This window comes from Lasioglossum baleicum, chromosome 12 (assembly GCF_051020765.1).
Source record: "Lasioglossum baleicum chromosome 12, iyLasBale1, whole genome shotgun sequence".
NCBI classification, from domain to species: domain Eukaryota; kingdom Metazoa; phylum Arthropoda; class Insecta; order Hymenoptera; family Halictidae; genus Lasioglossum; species Lasioglossum baleicum.
In genome coordinates, this window is record NC_134940.1 from 13,376,013 (window position 1) to 13,389,584 (window position 13,572).

The 13,572-nt window shown below is 47.5% G+C and overlaps 1 protein-coding gene across 1 annotated transcript in view; it reads left to right on the forward strand.

The window, feature by feature from the left end:
* Nucleotides 1-3,612: 3,612 nt before the first annotated feature.
* Nucleotides 3,613-13,572, forward strand: part of LOC143214048 (uncharacterized) — a 115,502-nt gene continuing 105,542 nt past the window's right edge. Inside the window, exon 1 of the mRNA XM_076434591.1 lies at nt 3,613-4,533. Within this exon, the coding sequence (XP_076290706.1) occupies nt 4,458-4,533 (76 nt within the window). The 5' untranslated portion in view covers nt 3,613-4,457. The remainder of the gene's footprint in view (nt 4,534-13,572) is intronic.

Consider the following 13,572-nt stretch of genomic DNA (forward strand, 5'->3'; position numbering starts at 1 on the left):
GATTGCGCGTGATCTTGTAAGACGACCTTGCGTTCTGGCTCTTTTGTTGGAACTGTGACTGTGCTACAATCTACAAGAATGCTCAGTGGGAGACCCGAGTTTAATAAACAGGAAGGCTGACGGGAGCTGCTGAGGGGTCGGTCGCAGAGGGAATAAGGGACAAGCCGGAAAGGGACGTTAGTGGGATCATACTGTTCAGGGGCTGCGATTGTTGCACTATTTTACGTGAGCTCGCTTTAACGTGACCACACCGTGACGACGGGTTTCACTTTGCTGTAATGTTGCCCGCCACTGCCAGTTAATGCATTTTCACTCGTGGGATGGTGACGCTAAATGATACGGTTTCCTGTTCACAGGAAACTCGAAACTCCCGCAGCGGCCAGGTAGCCGAAACTCTGCCGTGCAACTTTATTGGATGCCTGAAAATATTATTCGGCGCAAATATTTCACCGACGTCATTAAACCAGAATTTTTCGCGTCAATGAACATCGAATTAAAAACACCATGTGCGCTCTCTTTGAACGTTACACGATCTAGAGGGGCCTCTATGTTTAAATACTTTTTAGACAAGACTCGCGTTTTAGACTTGAAATTTTTTTATAAAATTATATAAAACGCACGGATATGTTTCTAGCAATGAACAGTTTGGAATCCGTATCGACGATAGGAGTACGATTTCGGATAGAATGTAGAAGGCTCGAACGATCGTCAGGTCGGCTCTCGATTATCCTCGGGAGTTAGTTCAGGTGGGGGAGGTTGTCGGCACTGGCGAGCATCTGCGATGAAGAACAAACACTTTAGAGGGAGAAGGAGCGGACTACCGGGAACAAGAGGGAGAGGGGCAATCCGTGAACGTGCGGATCGTGGCACGCGCGACGAAGAGGGAGAAACCTTACGCCGATTCCTCTCGAGGTCGAGCACGGGAGAACGAAACAGAAAAAGACAGACCGGTCGGTCGACCGTACCGGCGCGAATGCAACCAGCCTGACGCGACGCTCTGCTCGGCCGAAAACACGAGAAAAAATAATCCCGCTGGGATTCTCGCTGCGTCTCGCATCGAATTCACGATAAGAAAACACCTTTCAAGCGCAGCACTGACCTTTCTACACGGTATCAGATACCGGTCGATTTTTACCGTCGGGCAACTAATCGTAATCGAACTATGTTATCAGCGTCGCAGATATTTCGAGAACGATCGAGTCGATCCGATACGGGGGCGATCCACGAGCGATCGGAGATGTGGGAATACCTAAAAGAAACAAAAATATACGAAGTTCGGCAGATGCGCAGTGGAGAAAACAATGTAAAACAGAAACGGACCGATGGTTCCGGCGTCTCGTCGGAGAGAGAAGGAAATGTAATCGAATAACCGGAGAAGAGGGAAGGACGACTGCGAGGGACGATGGAATGGAACGAGACGGCTAGAAGAGGAGCAGTAGGGAGGAGGAGAGAGTGGAAGGGAGAGAGTGCCACGCGACGCGCTCGTCGGAGGAAGAGAGAGAGGAGAGGAGAGCGGCGCGAAAGGGGTGGGGTTAGGGAGAGAAGTAAATCGAGTGGCTTGGTGAGCGGCGGACGGTATCCTGTGTGCGGTGGTGGGCGGCGGTGGGCGGTGAGGGGCGCGAGGACAAATGACGAGGCGCGCGAGCCATCAGGGCCGTATGCTAGGGAGCACGCGACACACGTTCCAGGAGCCGTGGCTTGCGCTCGCGACCTTAACCCTTAACTGGTTAATCAAAGTAATCACAATGCTGCGGGATAATACGATCACCACAGATTTCACAATACTCTTGTTAACACCAATTTTTTTCGAGAACGTACACCGACCGTCGACCGGTTGCTTTTTAACAACAGCGCTGTGCCTTGGGATTTGTCCCACGATCGAATCCCTGCGCGAACGCTCGCACGAAACTTGTTGAATCTTTTCTGCATAGCTTGTCTGCATGGAAAATCGTGAAGGCGCATAGTGCGCGTTGTTTGCACCGCGGAAGAATCATTGGCCACGATAATTTTCGGCTTCGGCAGCTGTTTCCGAGCCGCGCAATATCGGCCAGAAGACAGAATCTCCGGCATCTGTCTCGTTTCCCAGGTAGCACGCTGAAAAGTAGCGGGTTAGAACCGGGAGACGCATAACTTTGTGTTTACTGGCCGGTTACCGGTAACCCGGGCTAGCCATAACCCAGAGAATACGGGAACGAGGATGGGAGTCTTTTCACGAAGGACGGAGAACGAGGAACGGTGTCGGTGGAAACGAGAAGCGAGACCGAGACCGAGCCCGAGCACGAAGCGGGACCGAGCACAGCTAGAGGGAGACGGACGGTTGAAATAGAGCGGGAAGGAACGCGGAGGCCGAGAGAGGAACTGAAATAGAGAGTGGAAGAGGATTCACGAGTGCCTCGCGAACTTCTCTCTGCATTAACGGTCGCAGACTACAAAGTACGAGAGAGAAATGAGAGAGAGGGAGAGGCGTGCACACGCTCGCCGATGAGACCAATACCCTTCGCGGACTCAGCTAGCGCTGGGGTCGGCAAACCTTTTTCGTAAAAGGCTGAATATTCGGAATTAGTACCGGGATTGAGAATAAGCAAATGAAACGGGCAAATAAATACTCGTTAAAATTGATTCCTATCTTATCTTCCATATATGTATAATTATGCATGCAGGCCTTGAACTTATTATTTTATAGATTCGCATTAACCCTGCATTGTAGGTCGATCCTCTTAGTAATATCCATTCTTAGGTACTTTTCCTTGAAAAACATCATAACTTTAGTAGAAGCTGTACAGTTCGGAAAATTATTGTGAATTGGAAAACGTGCGTGTTATAAAGAGTAAGAAAAATCAGCAAGCGAACGAGTTGTCGTCGGTGCACGGCAATCGCTAGACACCCCGTATAAATATCAGTAAATATAGATTCATATCGAGCGTCACGGACACTGGTGCACGTTGAAGCTACGTGTTCAGTAGGTCGTCGACGTCGCGCAGAAATCCGTTAACAATAAGCGCCACAGAGTTGATCGTACAAAGAGTAGATTGTGCAGAAACAATTACACGGACGTTCCGGCTTGACCTCAACCTTTATACCGGCTACTGTATTACCCGAATCGTTGGATATTTTAATTGGACACATGCTCCGTTTAGACTTGTAGAATCACCTTCAAAATATAATCTACTATCTAATAGTCGGCACTTCGGCACATTTCTTCTTGGAAACCTGCTCTCCGTGTTCGACCCATTTCCATCCAAGTATAATAGGAAGTTAATTTTACACTTTCCACTTGTTATTGCGGAGTAGGATCACCCTGTTCTCGATTGCGCCACAACTTTCGCCGCACCCTGTACACTTGTGGCGAGAAAGAGAGTATGTGCGACAGAGAGACAGGGAGAGGAAAGCGAGGGAGAGAGAGAGAGATGGAGAGAGGGAGAGCTGTAGAAGGAAAGACAGGGACGGAGAAAGTGTGGATAGGGAGAAAGGGGTGCGGATAGGCGCCGAGGGGAGGGTCAGACGTTCTACCGTTGCTTGCAACCAGCAAGCTTGCGTGGAGGCGGAGGTGGGGGCAGTGGATGGTCTGGTGGGGGGAGGGTAGTGGGTGGCAGCTGAGCACGTAGTGATAGGGGAAATCAGTCGCGGTTCGAGTACCGCCACGTATGCACGCGGGCGAGCCTGCTCGTCTCGTAATCTTGCCAGAGAGACACGGTTTCTTCCGTGAAGACCCGCGCGAACACACCATCATCATTCCCCCTTTGAAATAAATGGAACACGCGTACACCCGGTCGTCGGGCACACCGTGAAAATATCCTGATCTTCTCTCCCAGCCATTTATTAGGCCTTTCGAGAGGAGAAGAGAGGACCGCGCGCGCGACGCTTGCGCCGTTTCCCGACCGGACCGGTGACCAACCAGAAAACACTCCGATGTAAACAGAGAGCGGAGTTTTAAACGGCGAAAAAAAGAGTTCGGTCGGCGAGACGCTCGCGGACGGGAAAGAGAAGCATAGAGTGAGAGAAAGAGAGAGAGAGAGAGAGAGCGAAGCCTGGCCTCGCTCCCTCACGCTCCGTCCGATTCGCTCGCTCCTATCCCCACCACCCACTCTTTCTTTCTCTCGTGACGAAAGGACGTTCGAGATTATCCGAGCGAGCGTTTCTACGAGGGGAAAGTCGTGTCTTTGATACACACCAGTTTTCAATTGTCGCTCGAGAAGATTCCGCGCGACGAGATTCCACCGCGGTGTGTCCGGCTCGCAAAACCGTAACACGATCATCCGTGTGTTCCTTTCGCCACGCCGGTGTGCGGACTAAGCTATACGGACCCAGGAGACAACAGAACTGTGTGGCGATAGTTTTTGTCGTGCGAGGTGTAGTGACTTAGATAGTTTGCCCGTGCCCGAGAGGAAGATACACTGCGCGCAGAGGCGGAGAGGCGAGACAGAGACAGAGATAGAGGAGAGACACCGTGGGCCAAGATGCTCGACTTCGAACAACAGGCTAATCAGGCACAGGCACTGGCATCGCTCGACGAAGACTGGCACCTGCTCGAGGGTGAGCGTTACGACCTTCGCAATTTTACTTCTTCCTTGTCTGTCTTGCATTTTCGTAACTCAACCAAAACCAGTTGTTCTGGGTAACATTTCGAGAATAATATGCTAGAACTATTATGTAGAAATTGTTCGCAATGAAATTTGCCGCCAAAAGTTACGTAGCGGTGACACGTTGATGCAAGATGAAGCCAGATCTCAAATATTAGATAATGTATTTTTGAGGAATTTGTAACAAACGAAGCAATAAGAAGCGCGCGTCAGATTGGAACCGAAGTAGGTTATACGGCGTATTTGAAATAATATTTCACTGTGCACGACAGTATCGACGCTATATTGGCGCACACCTGGTGAAACCTGTGTCGAAGCGGATACACTCGATGACCCTTTCAGGCATATTGCTTTCCTGCTCGGTGCTCGACTATACGGGGTGTTAATAAATTAGCCATGTGCACCTTGCGCCTTGATCACTGGTCGAACGTCACTTGATTTCTTTTTCTCTTTCCCTCTTTGAATTCGCTTTCTCGCGGACCGTTGTTTCTAGGTCAGGTTAGGTATTCTAAGACGCTCTATCGTGGAACGTACAGCTAGGGAAAAAAGTATTCGTGCACCTGTGACTGTGGCTTTTGCTCGGAGTAAAATTTATACATCGCTGAAATTCATTTCGGATTTACTTTCTGGTTTGTCGATGGATCGAAATAAAAGGTAGGAGCACACATACGTACACGCATATATTATATTTTTACTTGAGCGCTCTGTCATGCAGCGTACATAAACCATGCAGAGATGCTCAAAGGGCAATCGTATCGGTCCTAACGGGAGTAATTAAGCCGCGGGATGAAGATATCGAAATTATTGAATGTGCAACGATAATCTTTGTACAAACGGGAACGGATTTCATGCAATGGAATTATAAAATTTTCCGCGTGGGACGAAACCTAACCTACGAAACGTCAATCTTAACGCGTTACCGCCATTTTTGTTTTCCCGCGCGTTTAACCCTTATGTCAGCATCCACATACCTGCCCCCCACATTTGTTTAACCCTTATGTAGCCAACCAAAATGTGCAGATTATTTAAAGTCTTTTGTATTTAAAATATTTGCATAAATTTGCATTGTAATATTTTTAGAGGAACATCAACAAATTGTTGAAAGAAATGCAGGTACTCGGTTGGCTACACAAGAGTTGAAAGACGTTCTTGCCAAAGAGGTTTCTAGTTTCTTGTACGATTATTAATCTACATTCGAGATATAAAAATATACGTTGAAATAAATCGTGAAGTATGATGTTCGTTGTAGAACATTTTGGGACAGAAGGATCGCAGGAGATGCAAGATGCATTCGAATAAATTCGAAATAAGAAGAAAGACGGAAATAACTTCGCTCGGATAATTCGGAGCGCCTGCTACCAACGCAGTCTATTAAAAGGACATTCGAACGTGCGAATAGTTCCGTTAGTTTCTCCGCGATTAAGACGACTGCATAATCGCTGGTTGGTGCACTGCGGTGATGTTTCTCTGCGAGTGGCGCGCTCGAATTTCTTCCTTTTCCTTTTTATTTCACTCGCCGGGCAATATGGTGTACGAAGGGATATCGACACTCGGTACTTTTCCCGTAGCGTTTCTCGGTCGCGTGATCGCACACGCGTCGCAGAATCGAACGACAAAAGACCAGGTCCTCTTTGTGCCCTCTGGAAATTATAATCGAGCGCAGGGTGTTGCGAAACGAAACCCGTGACAAGCGACACTTGGTCGTCAGAATGTCCTTTCTGTCGAACAGCTGCCTTCCGGACCAGCCTTTCCACTCTGCTGTCCTCTTTTTCTGACCGCACGAACCTCCGGAGACGCGTCCACGACTCTCACTGTGATTTCTCAATGCCCTTAATACCACTGTTCGACGAATCCATACGCCGGTACCGTATTTCGCGCCCTTTTCTTTCGCGAAACCGCACGCGCTGCGCGTCACCGTCCAATTTGCAAATTACGACCTCTGCCTGGCGCGGTTCTGTCCCAAAACTTGCGGGACCGTACTTAATCCTTCAGCAGTCTGCCCACCAATTTGGTTTCAACCCTTAGCTCAAAAACCACTAATTTCTTCCGATCAAGAATGTTTCCATTTCAGATAATTTTTTCTCATTCTGTGAAACTGATTCACTCGTGGAACACTTATGTAGCCAACTAAAATGTATAGATTATTTAATACCTTTTTTGTATTTAACATATTTGCAAAAATTCTCATTTTAAGACAATCAATTTAGCGAGCAAAGAATGGACATTCAGAGAAATTTCTTACTTATCAAACATGAAATTTAATATCGTAAAAAGTATTTTGAATAATGATATTTCCGTCGCACGTTCTTCGAAGTGAAAATTCATTTATTATTTTCACATTACTGTTAAATGATCGATCTCTTTTTCCGTCTGCGTTGTGAAATGTATGTCCTTACCACACGTCCTTATAAATGAAGCATGTGTTGGTTTAAAATGCGAAGCAAACACTGGCGAGACATTATCGTAGAATCTTTAATGCAATCATTCCCGAGGAGCGTATGCAAACATACGAATACTGACAACTGTAGGTATAATTTTTGGAGGTGTAACGAACGAAGAATAATTCGCACGCGGCGAATCTAATTTTTCTGTGCGGCGATGAATTTGGTCCGATGAGCGTTCGATATGCAAACGACGAGAAGGCATGGGAAGAAAGTCCGAAAGTTTCGGTGGAAAGAAAAGTGAAAGGAAGCAGGCAGCAGCGGTAGAACACCGGAGACTAGAGTGTAAAAAAAACCCTAGCGCGCGCGCAGCGAGAGTTTCGAATCGAGAACAATATTGCGTGCGACGATGAAGTAGCACGCGCGCGCACGAGCAAGCTAGTGAGCGTCACGCGGCGAGAATGTTTAGCCGGAAACGTTAATAGTCTACAAATCGTTTTCTATCGAGCGGCATTAACGAACGAGTGGTTACATTCGTCGACGAGTATTAGGGTGGTAAACGCGCGCGCGGGAGGAATTAGCTGCAAATATTTGGGCGCGGCGCGGTTTCGATCGCGTAACAGTGGCGGCCGGTTAATTGACTTTTAAATTCGGCCATAGCTTCCGGGAAAATTGAGACTCGTCGCTGCCTGCTGCATCGCTGCAGGGTGCGGGAGAGTAACGCGTCGGGAAGTTTATTTAATGCGGCGCATCGATGCATCAATCGTTGCGACAGCCCTGCTGCGTTTGTCCTGACTCGCAACCTTTATCTACCGGCGCGCAGTCTGCCCGAGCAGCCTAAACGTACTCCCTTCCTGTTTTTCAAATTCATGAATTTTGAACGCTGCTGCAACAATTCCCCGAAGTCACCGCAGTAGTCATTAGACGGCGGAACTTTGTGCAAGATATTCATTTCCTGCATTATTTATAAGCTACTGGAACCATTTTGTTCTTTTCATTAACCCCTCACGCTGTGATTTATTTTACGTCACCTCTGAATTCTAAAATTTCCCGCGTCAATTTTTCAAGGGGATGTTATGGTTTTTCATCTCCAAAAAATCGAACCAGGAAGGCTGCAATCATGGCGTCGGCCCAAAAAATATATAACTCGCGTGATTCTGATTATTTCTATTTGAAAAAAATCACACGTGTGCTGCGAATACTAATAAATTTTTCAAAGGGGATGACATGGTTTTTCATCTTCAAAAAGTCAATACAGGAATACTGGAATCATGGCGTCTGTCGACCTATCTTTTTTAAAAGATGCTCTACAAAAAAAATATATAACTCGCGTGATTTTGATTATTTCTATTTGAAAAAACTCACACGTGTGCTTCGAATACTAATAAGCCTGTGTGCAAAATCCCGATTCCAAAGGGTCAATAGTTTTTCTGGAAATAATTCCTATACTTTGCGAAAAAACAGCCTTGAAGATAAGAAAGAAGAAATTTGTACCATCATATCGACCATGAAGTACCCACAGAATCAGAGATACTGAGAGACGGAAAGAGCGAGAGAGAGAGAGAGAGAGAGAGGCTGAAAGCATGTCGATTTTGAAGGTTCTCGTCTCGCCTCATTCACAGGCAACCGCGGCGAAGTTTGAGGGAAGAAGATCGAGAGTTTCGACTTTGCATATTCATGGTCACCGGAGAAGATCGAACAATGGCAGTCGCGTGGAGCGGTGCGGGAACTCGAGCGGCAGAAGATATGGAAGAAACGAGGTTAAATGGTAGGCGCGCGCAAGAGGAGCGGAAATACGCGTCCCCGATCTACTAAACTCGATGATTTCCGAGGCTGGTTATGCGTGGCTCGGGTTCGGCCCGTCCGTAACCGAACCTTGCTGTTTTTCTATCGGCAAGCGGCACCGTGTCGCTTTGCAGGCCCGTGCGATTACCAAAAATTCGAGTCGGGTTCGGGATCTGACACAAAAGTTTGCCCGACACACATCATTTCGGGACACCGTGAATTTCGTCAGATTTTTGCAATTGGCAACTCGGAGACGGCAAGACGGGCGCGATGCGGCGTGTTCGAGAGGGAAGGCGAAACGGCGGGACGACAACGGCGACCTTGACTCCTTTCGACTGTTGTTCTTACGTTAGGTGGTTCGCGGAGCGGCGCGGAAGAGCCAGGGGTGCAGAAGACACGTGGAACGAGGGTAGCGGTGACACGGCTCGGCTCGGCTCGGCGTATCGGCGTGTCTCCATTGAAAACGGCTTTCAAGCCGGATTTGAATAATCCTCGCCCCGGGAAATCCTCTTTGCACCGGCGCTAGTATACAACCATCCAGCGTGTAATAGCGAGTGGATCTTTCTAACAGCTTCTCGGCCGATAACCGATGCCCCGGCGATACTATGTGTTGTCTGAGGACGAGCGAGCCGACTGTTCTAGCTACTCTCCCCTTTTTACATATTCTGTTTCCTGGCGCGGCTCTCTAATCATCCGATAATCTCGCGACAAAGCTTCCCGCTGGCCAGTGATCAGTTTCAAAAAAATAAATTGTTGCAGGTTACAGCGCTCTTCAGCTTCCTGATAACCAGACTATGCATTTATTACAAAATTGGGTAGATCCAACGCAACACAGTAAACGCATTTAAGCCAACCATTTACTGCATTTCTTCCAACAATTCTTTAGTGTTCTTCCAAAAATCATACAAAACTGCTCTGAATTCTTTGTCCACAATATTGATTTATAGTCTCGAAATAAGAATTTGTGCAAACAATGTTGAATACTAAAGTTTTTAGATTATATTTTAGTATGTTGGCTACACGAGGGTTAAACAACTTAGAAGCAATGTCTTTTTTTAGGACATTGTGCACGACAATTCTAATCATCGCAACCCTAAAATAAATTATAGCACAGTGGTTGATTAATAGCTGGTAAATAGACAAATTTAAGCTTTTCACTTTAGATGTACATCCCGGATGATTCATCCAAAGCGAACGTAGATTCGGGTTTATGGCACCGCTCGGCAAATCGACCGGGGCGTGAAGAATCGATCAACGCGCGTCTCGTTCGTCGACGTAAGTCGAATCCTTCGGCGAACACTGTCGAGGAGATTTCAGCGTTGTTCAGGGGGGAGGTGGCTAAACAGGGCCGACTGATCGATCGGTCGAGGCGGCCCGAAACTTCGTCCCTTCGGGGGTGGTTAGGGATGACCTGTAAATGCCTCGAATCAAACGTTGCCCGTTCAATGGCCCAGCCCGCTATGTTACACGTCGCGTTCCAGTCTGCTCCATCGAGAACCTTCCCGTTCGACTTCCAACGAAAAAAGAATCAATTGGACCGTGCACCGAAACGAAGCATCAATCTCATATTTAACCCTGAGACACGTAACTAACGGCGGAACGCGTTCGATTCACGCGAGCCAATTTCAGTGAAACGTGTGAGAGATGGTTCCCAAAAAAGTAGACACATATTCATTTTTATCGGACTGCGGATCTTTTAGTGACTTGAATAAATTGCAAACATTCCTCTAATATCTTCGAAGTTTAACATTTTAGTCATTTTTATCGTAAATGCCTAGAATCCGCAGTCAACCATCGCCCACGGGATCAAATCTACGGATGCTAGTTTGGGGGTTGAAAATTTTGTTTTCTTGAATGAGAAATTTAGTAGTGTAGAAGAAAGTCATTCGTTTAAATAATATATTGATCCTCTCTGCTAGCAGCGTGGCCGCTGAATTCCAGGCAAATACTAATCCGTACAATTTTTATTTTTGTCGCGCGAAGGTTTAAACATTTTGCTGCAATATCACTTATTAAATTAGGGACTGCAACAAGTACCTTAGAATTGGTTCGGTTTTTTAAAAAACCCGAAACAAGAAATCAACAATTTTCTTATTAATCCACGAACCAAAGTAGGGGAACGTATCTAACACACATTTCATACCGTTTATACGTTTCCAACGTTAACTGAATATATTCAAAATGGCGTGCAATGTCCGGTTCGAGAGCGGCCGTCTCGTTAGTCGATTTTCTCGAAATTGTGTTTAGGATTTTGCTTGTCGCGGTGCTCCTAAAGGTGTTAAAAGCGCTAAAACCTAACGGGGCGAGGTTAGCCAGCAGATAATTGCCGGCCGTAACGAACGGCGACGAGCACAATGCGAGCCGGAAAACAAACCGGGGTCGGTGTTGCCCGCGAAAAATTCTTTGACTCCTTTAGCGAGCCGTGTGTTTCGTCGCTCGGAGAGCCGGCTTCTCCTTTTTGTCCTCGTGTTCTGCCCCTTTTGATCATCGCGCCGGTGCACGCTCCTTTTAAGCGAAAGGAAACTACCCGGTTCAGAAATTAAAGGAAACAAAAAAAGAACTAGGCGGAAAGGAAACAAACGAAACGCGCCGGTGCGACGCTACGTCGTCTCCTTGTCTCGCGGAAACGAAGAAATTCGAACGAAAATCTCGCGGCTGCGCCCCTCACGTCCTCCGACTATGTCCCGCCTCGCACAGATTCAAATCTCTCGGGCTATCGACGATCCAAGATGAGATCTAATTTTTGTGTAGCTCGATTTTGCTAAAAGTTGATTCAGCAGCCTCGAAAATTCCATAAAATCAAAGCAATACATATTACGCATTATGACATATTACATAACTGTGTCACCGTAGACATGGCAGTCAACGCGTTAATCGGCAGAAGGTTGTCCGATGAATTCCTCGAGGATCGTTCGGGAAGGGCGGGAAATTCGAACGGGGAGGAGCGAGGCCCGCGAGAACCGGGAACATATCCGTCGGCGATGGGGAAAAATATTCGTCGCAAAGGTTGCTGGTCTCTGTCGCGACAACGTTTTTGCCCGCGTGACGGCCGGATCTTTAATTTTCGAGCCGGAGTACGACAGATACCGTAACGGCTTGGCGCGGAGTAGAGCGGAGCAGAGTGAGGAGACGGGCCCCCACCGTGGATTATCGATCGCGCCCTCGTGTCCCGTCGTAAAACTTCGCCGATGATCGCGATCGTATCGTTCCCGGGGCACCGCACAGGTGCGTAGGATAGGGTCACGGGCCCTGTCTAACTACAATTCACGGACAAGGTCCGCGCGGAACGGTGTCACGGTTGCGTTTCAAAACTCGCACCGACCCGCTGATCCCTGTCGGTCGTTTCACCCTTACGAGAGCGAAGGACCCCGCCGCCCTACTTCAATTTCGACCAGCTTTTCTTTAATCACGGTAGGCTCCCTTTTCAACCGGCCCGTATGGGACCGGATCACCGGATAAACGATTGGAATCCGAATGTACAGGGTGGTCCAGGCTCGCACACCTTCAATATTGCTTGCAAGTGAAAAAATGATGTGTACAAAAGTTGCATGGTATAGAGAGTAGTATCGTTTTAATCAGAAAAGCGTCGCGAGAACACGTTCGTGAAAGTTACACGGAAAAAAAACCAATTGGCCCCATCAATTTTCACTGAAGAATATCCCGATGATTATTCCTCGTTCACCCGATACATACAACCTTACTTCTATGCATACACCCTAAATACATACTCTGATTTTTATCTGTCTCTTTCGGCTCTGGTCATCCGTGAACTGTAAATTCACGTTAACGAAGCAATCGTTATTTGCTGGCGTGCACGGACAAGTCGCCAGGAGAAGGTGGCGGTAGGCTAGTTTCGAAAGCGATCACGGGAGAATCTGGGTTAGGCGCGGTAAAAAATGCTGCCGCTTCAAAGTCGAGGTGTCCCGAATCTTGACTGCGCCAGCAACGAGGGCCGATTGATTTTTGTTTGTAACCGGTGGTGTGTTCTCTTTGTCTCGCTTGCTCGCTTGCTCGGCGCCGAATCAATGACTAAACGATAAGAGGCTCGAGTCGTATAGTCTCTCGCATTCCAACGGTATAATTCGCGGCGTCGGTTGAGTAACGTTGAGCGAGTCCTTCTGGCCAGGACTTATTTAGCGCCGCGGCGATGCGGATTGCGGACTTTTAGCTGTAGCCGTGCGCCTTTCACCGGGTTCTGGCCTCTACCCGCGCCTCATAATTAGATGGACCGGGGTTTCGTCACGTCCGTGCGTCACTGACAATTAACGTTAAGACCGTCGTGTCGCGAACCACGTCCAGAATGGAAGAAACGTCCCGTGCCTTGACGTCCGAGCGACGTACTGCTCCGACGACGAGCCAAATGGATCGGGCGGGCTGGAACCTCGCTTATCCGAACACGTCATGAGTACACTGCAGATTTGACCGGGTCGAAAAAATCTTTTTATTCGAAATCGGAAACGTCGCACACGGAAAAAGTTAGAATGCCAAGCTGTGCAATGATGCCTTCGTGACAACTTAGGGCAAATATGGACTTTTTAACAATGTAAAATTCGAAGTATATTCTGTTATAGACGAACAAGTATGATTAAGTACGATCAGACACATATTTTATGCGTATGGCCAGTTTACGTACCTCCGAGGCAATGAGCGAAAATGCGTAATTTTCAAAGAACTTTTAAAGCTCGGTAGGTTCAGCGTTAAAAAACTGATAATTATTAGTTTAATCTTTCTACTGTCGTAACATGCGACACCTTCTTGAATTCCAAGAAGAGGAACCCCGCAAAATTGCCGTAGGATCAGGAAGATCAAATACATATTCGCGGATA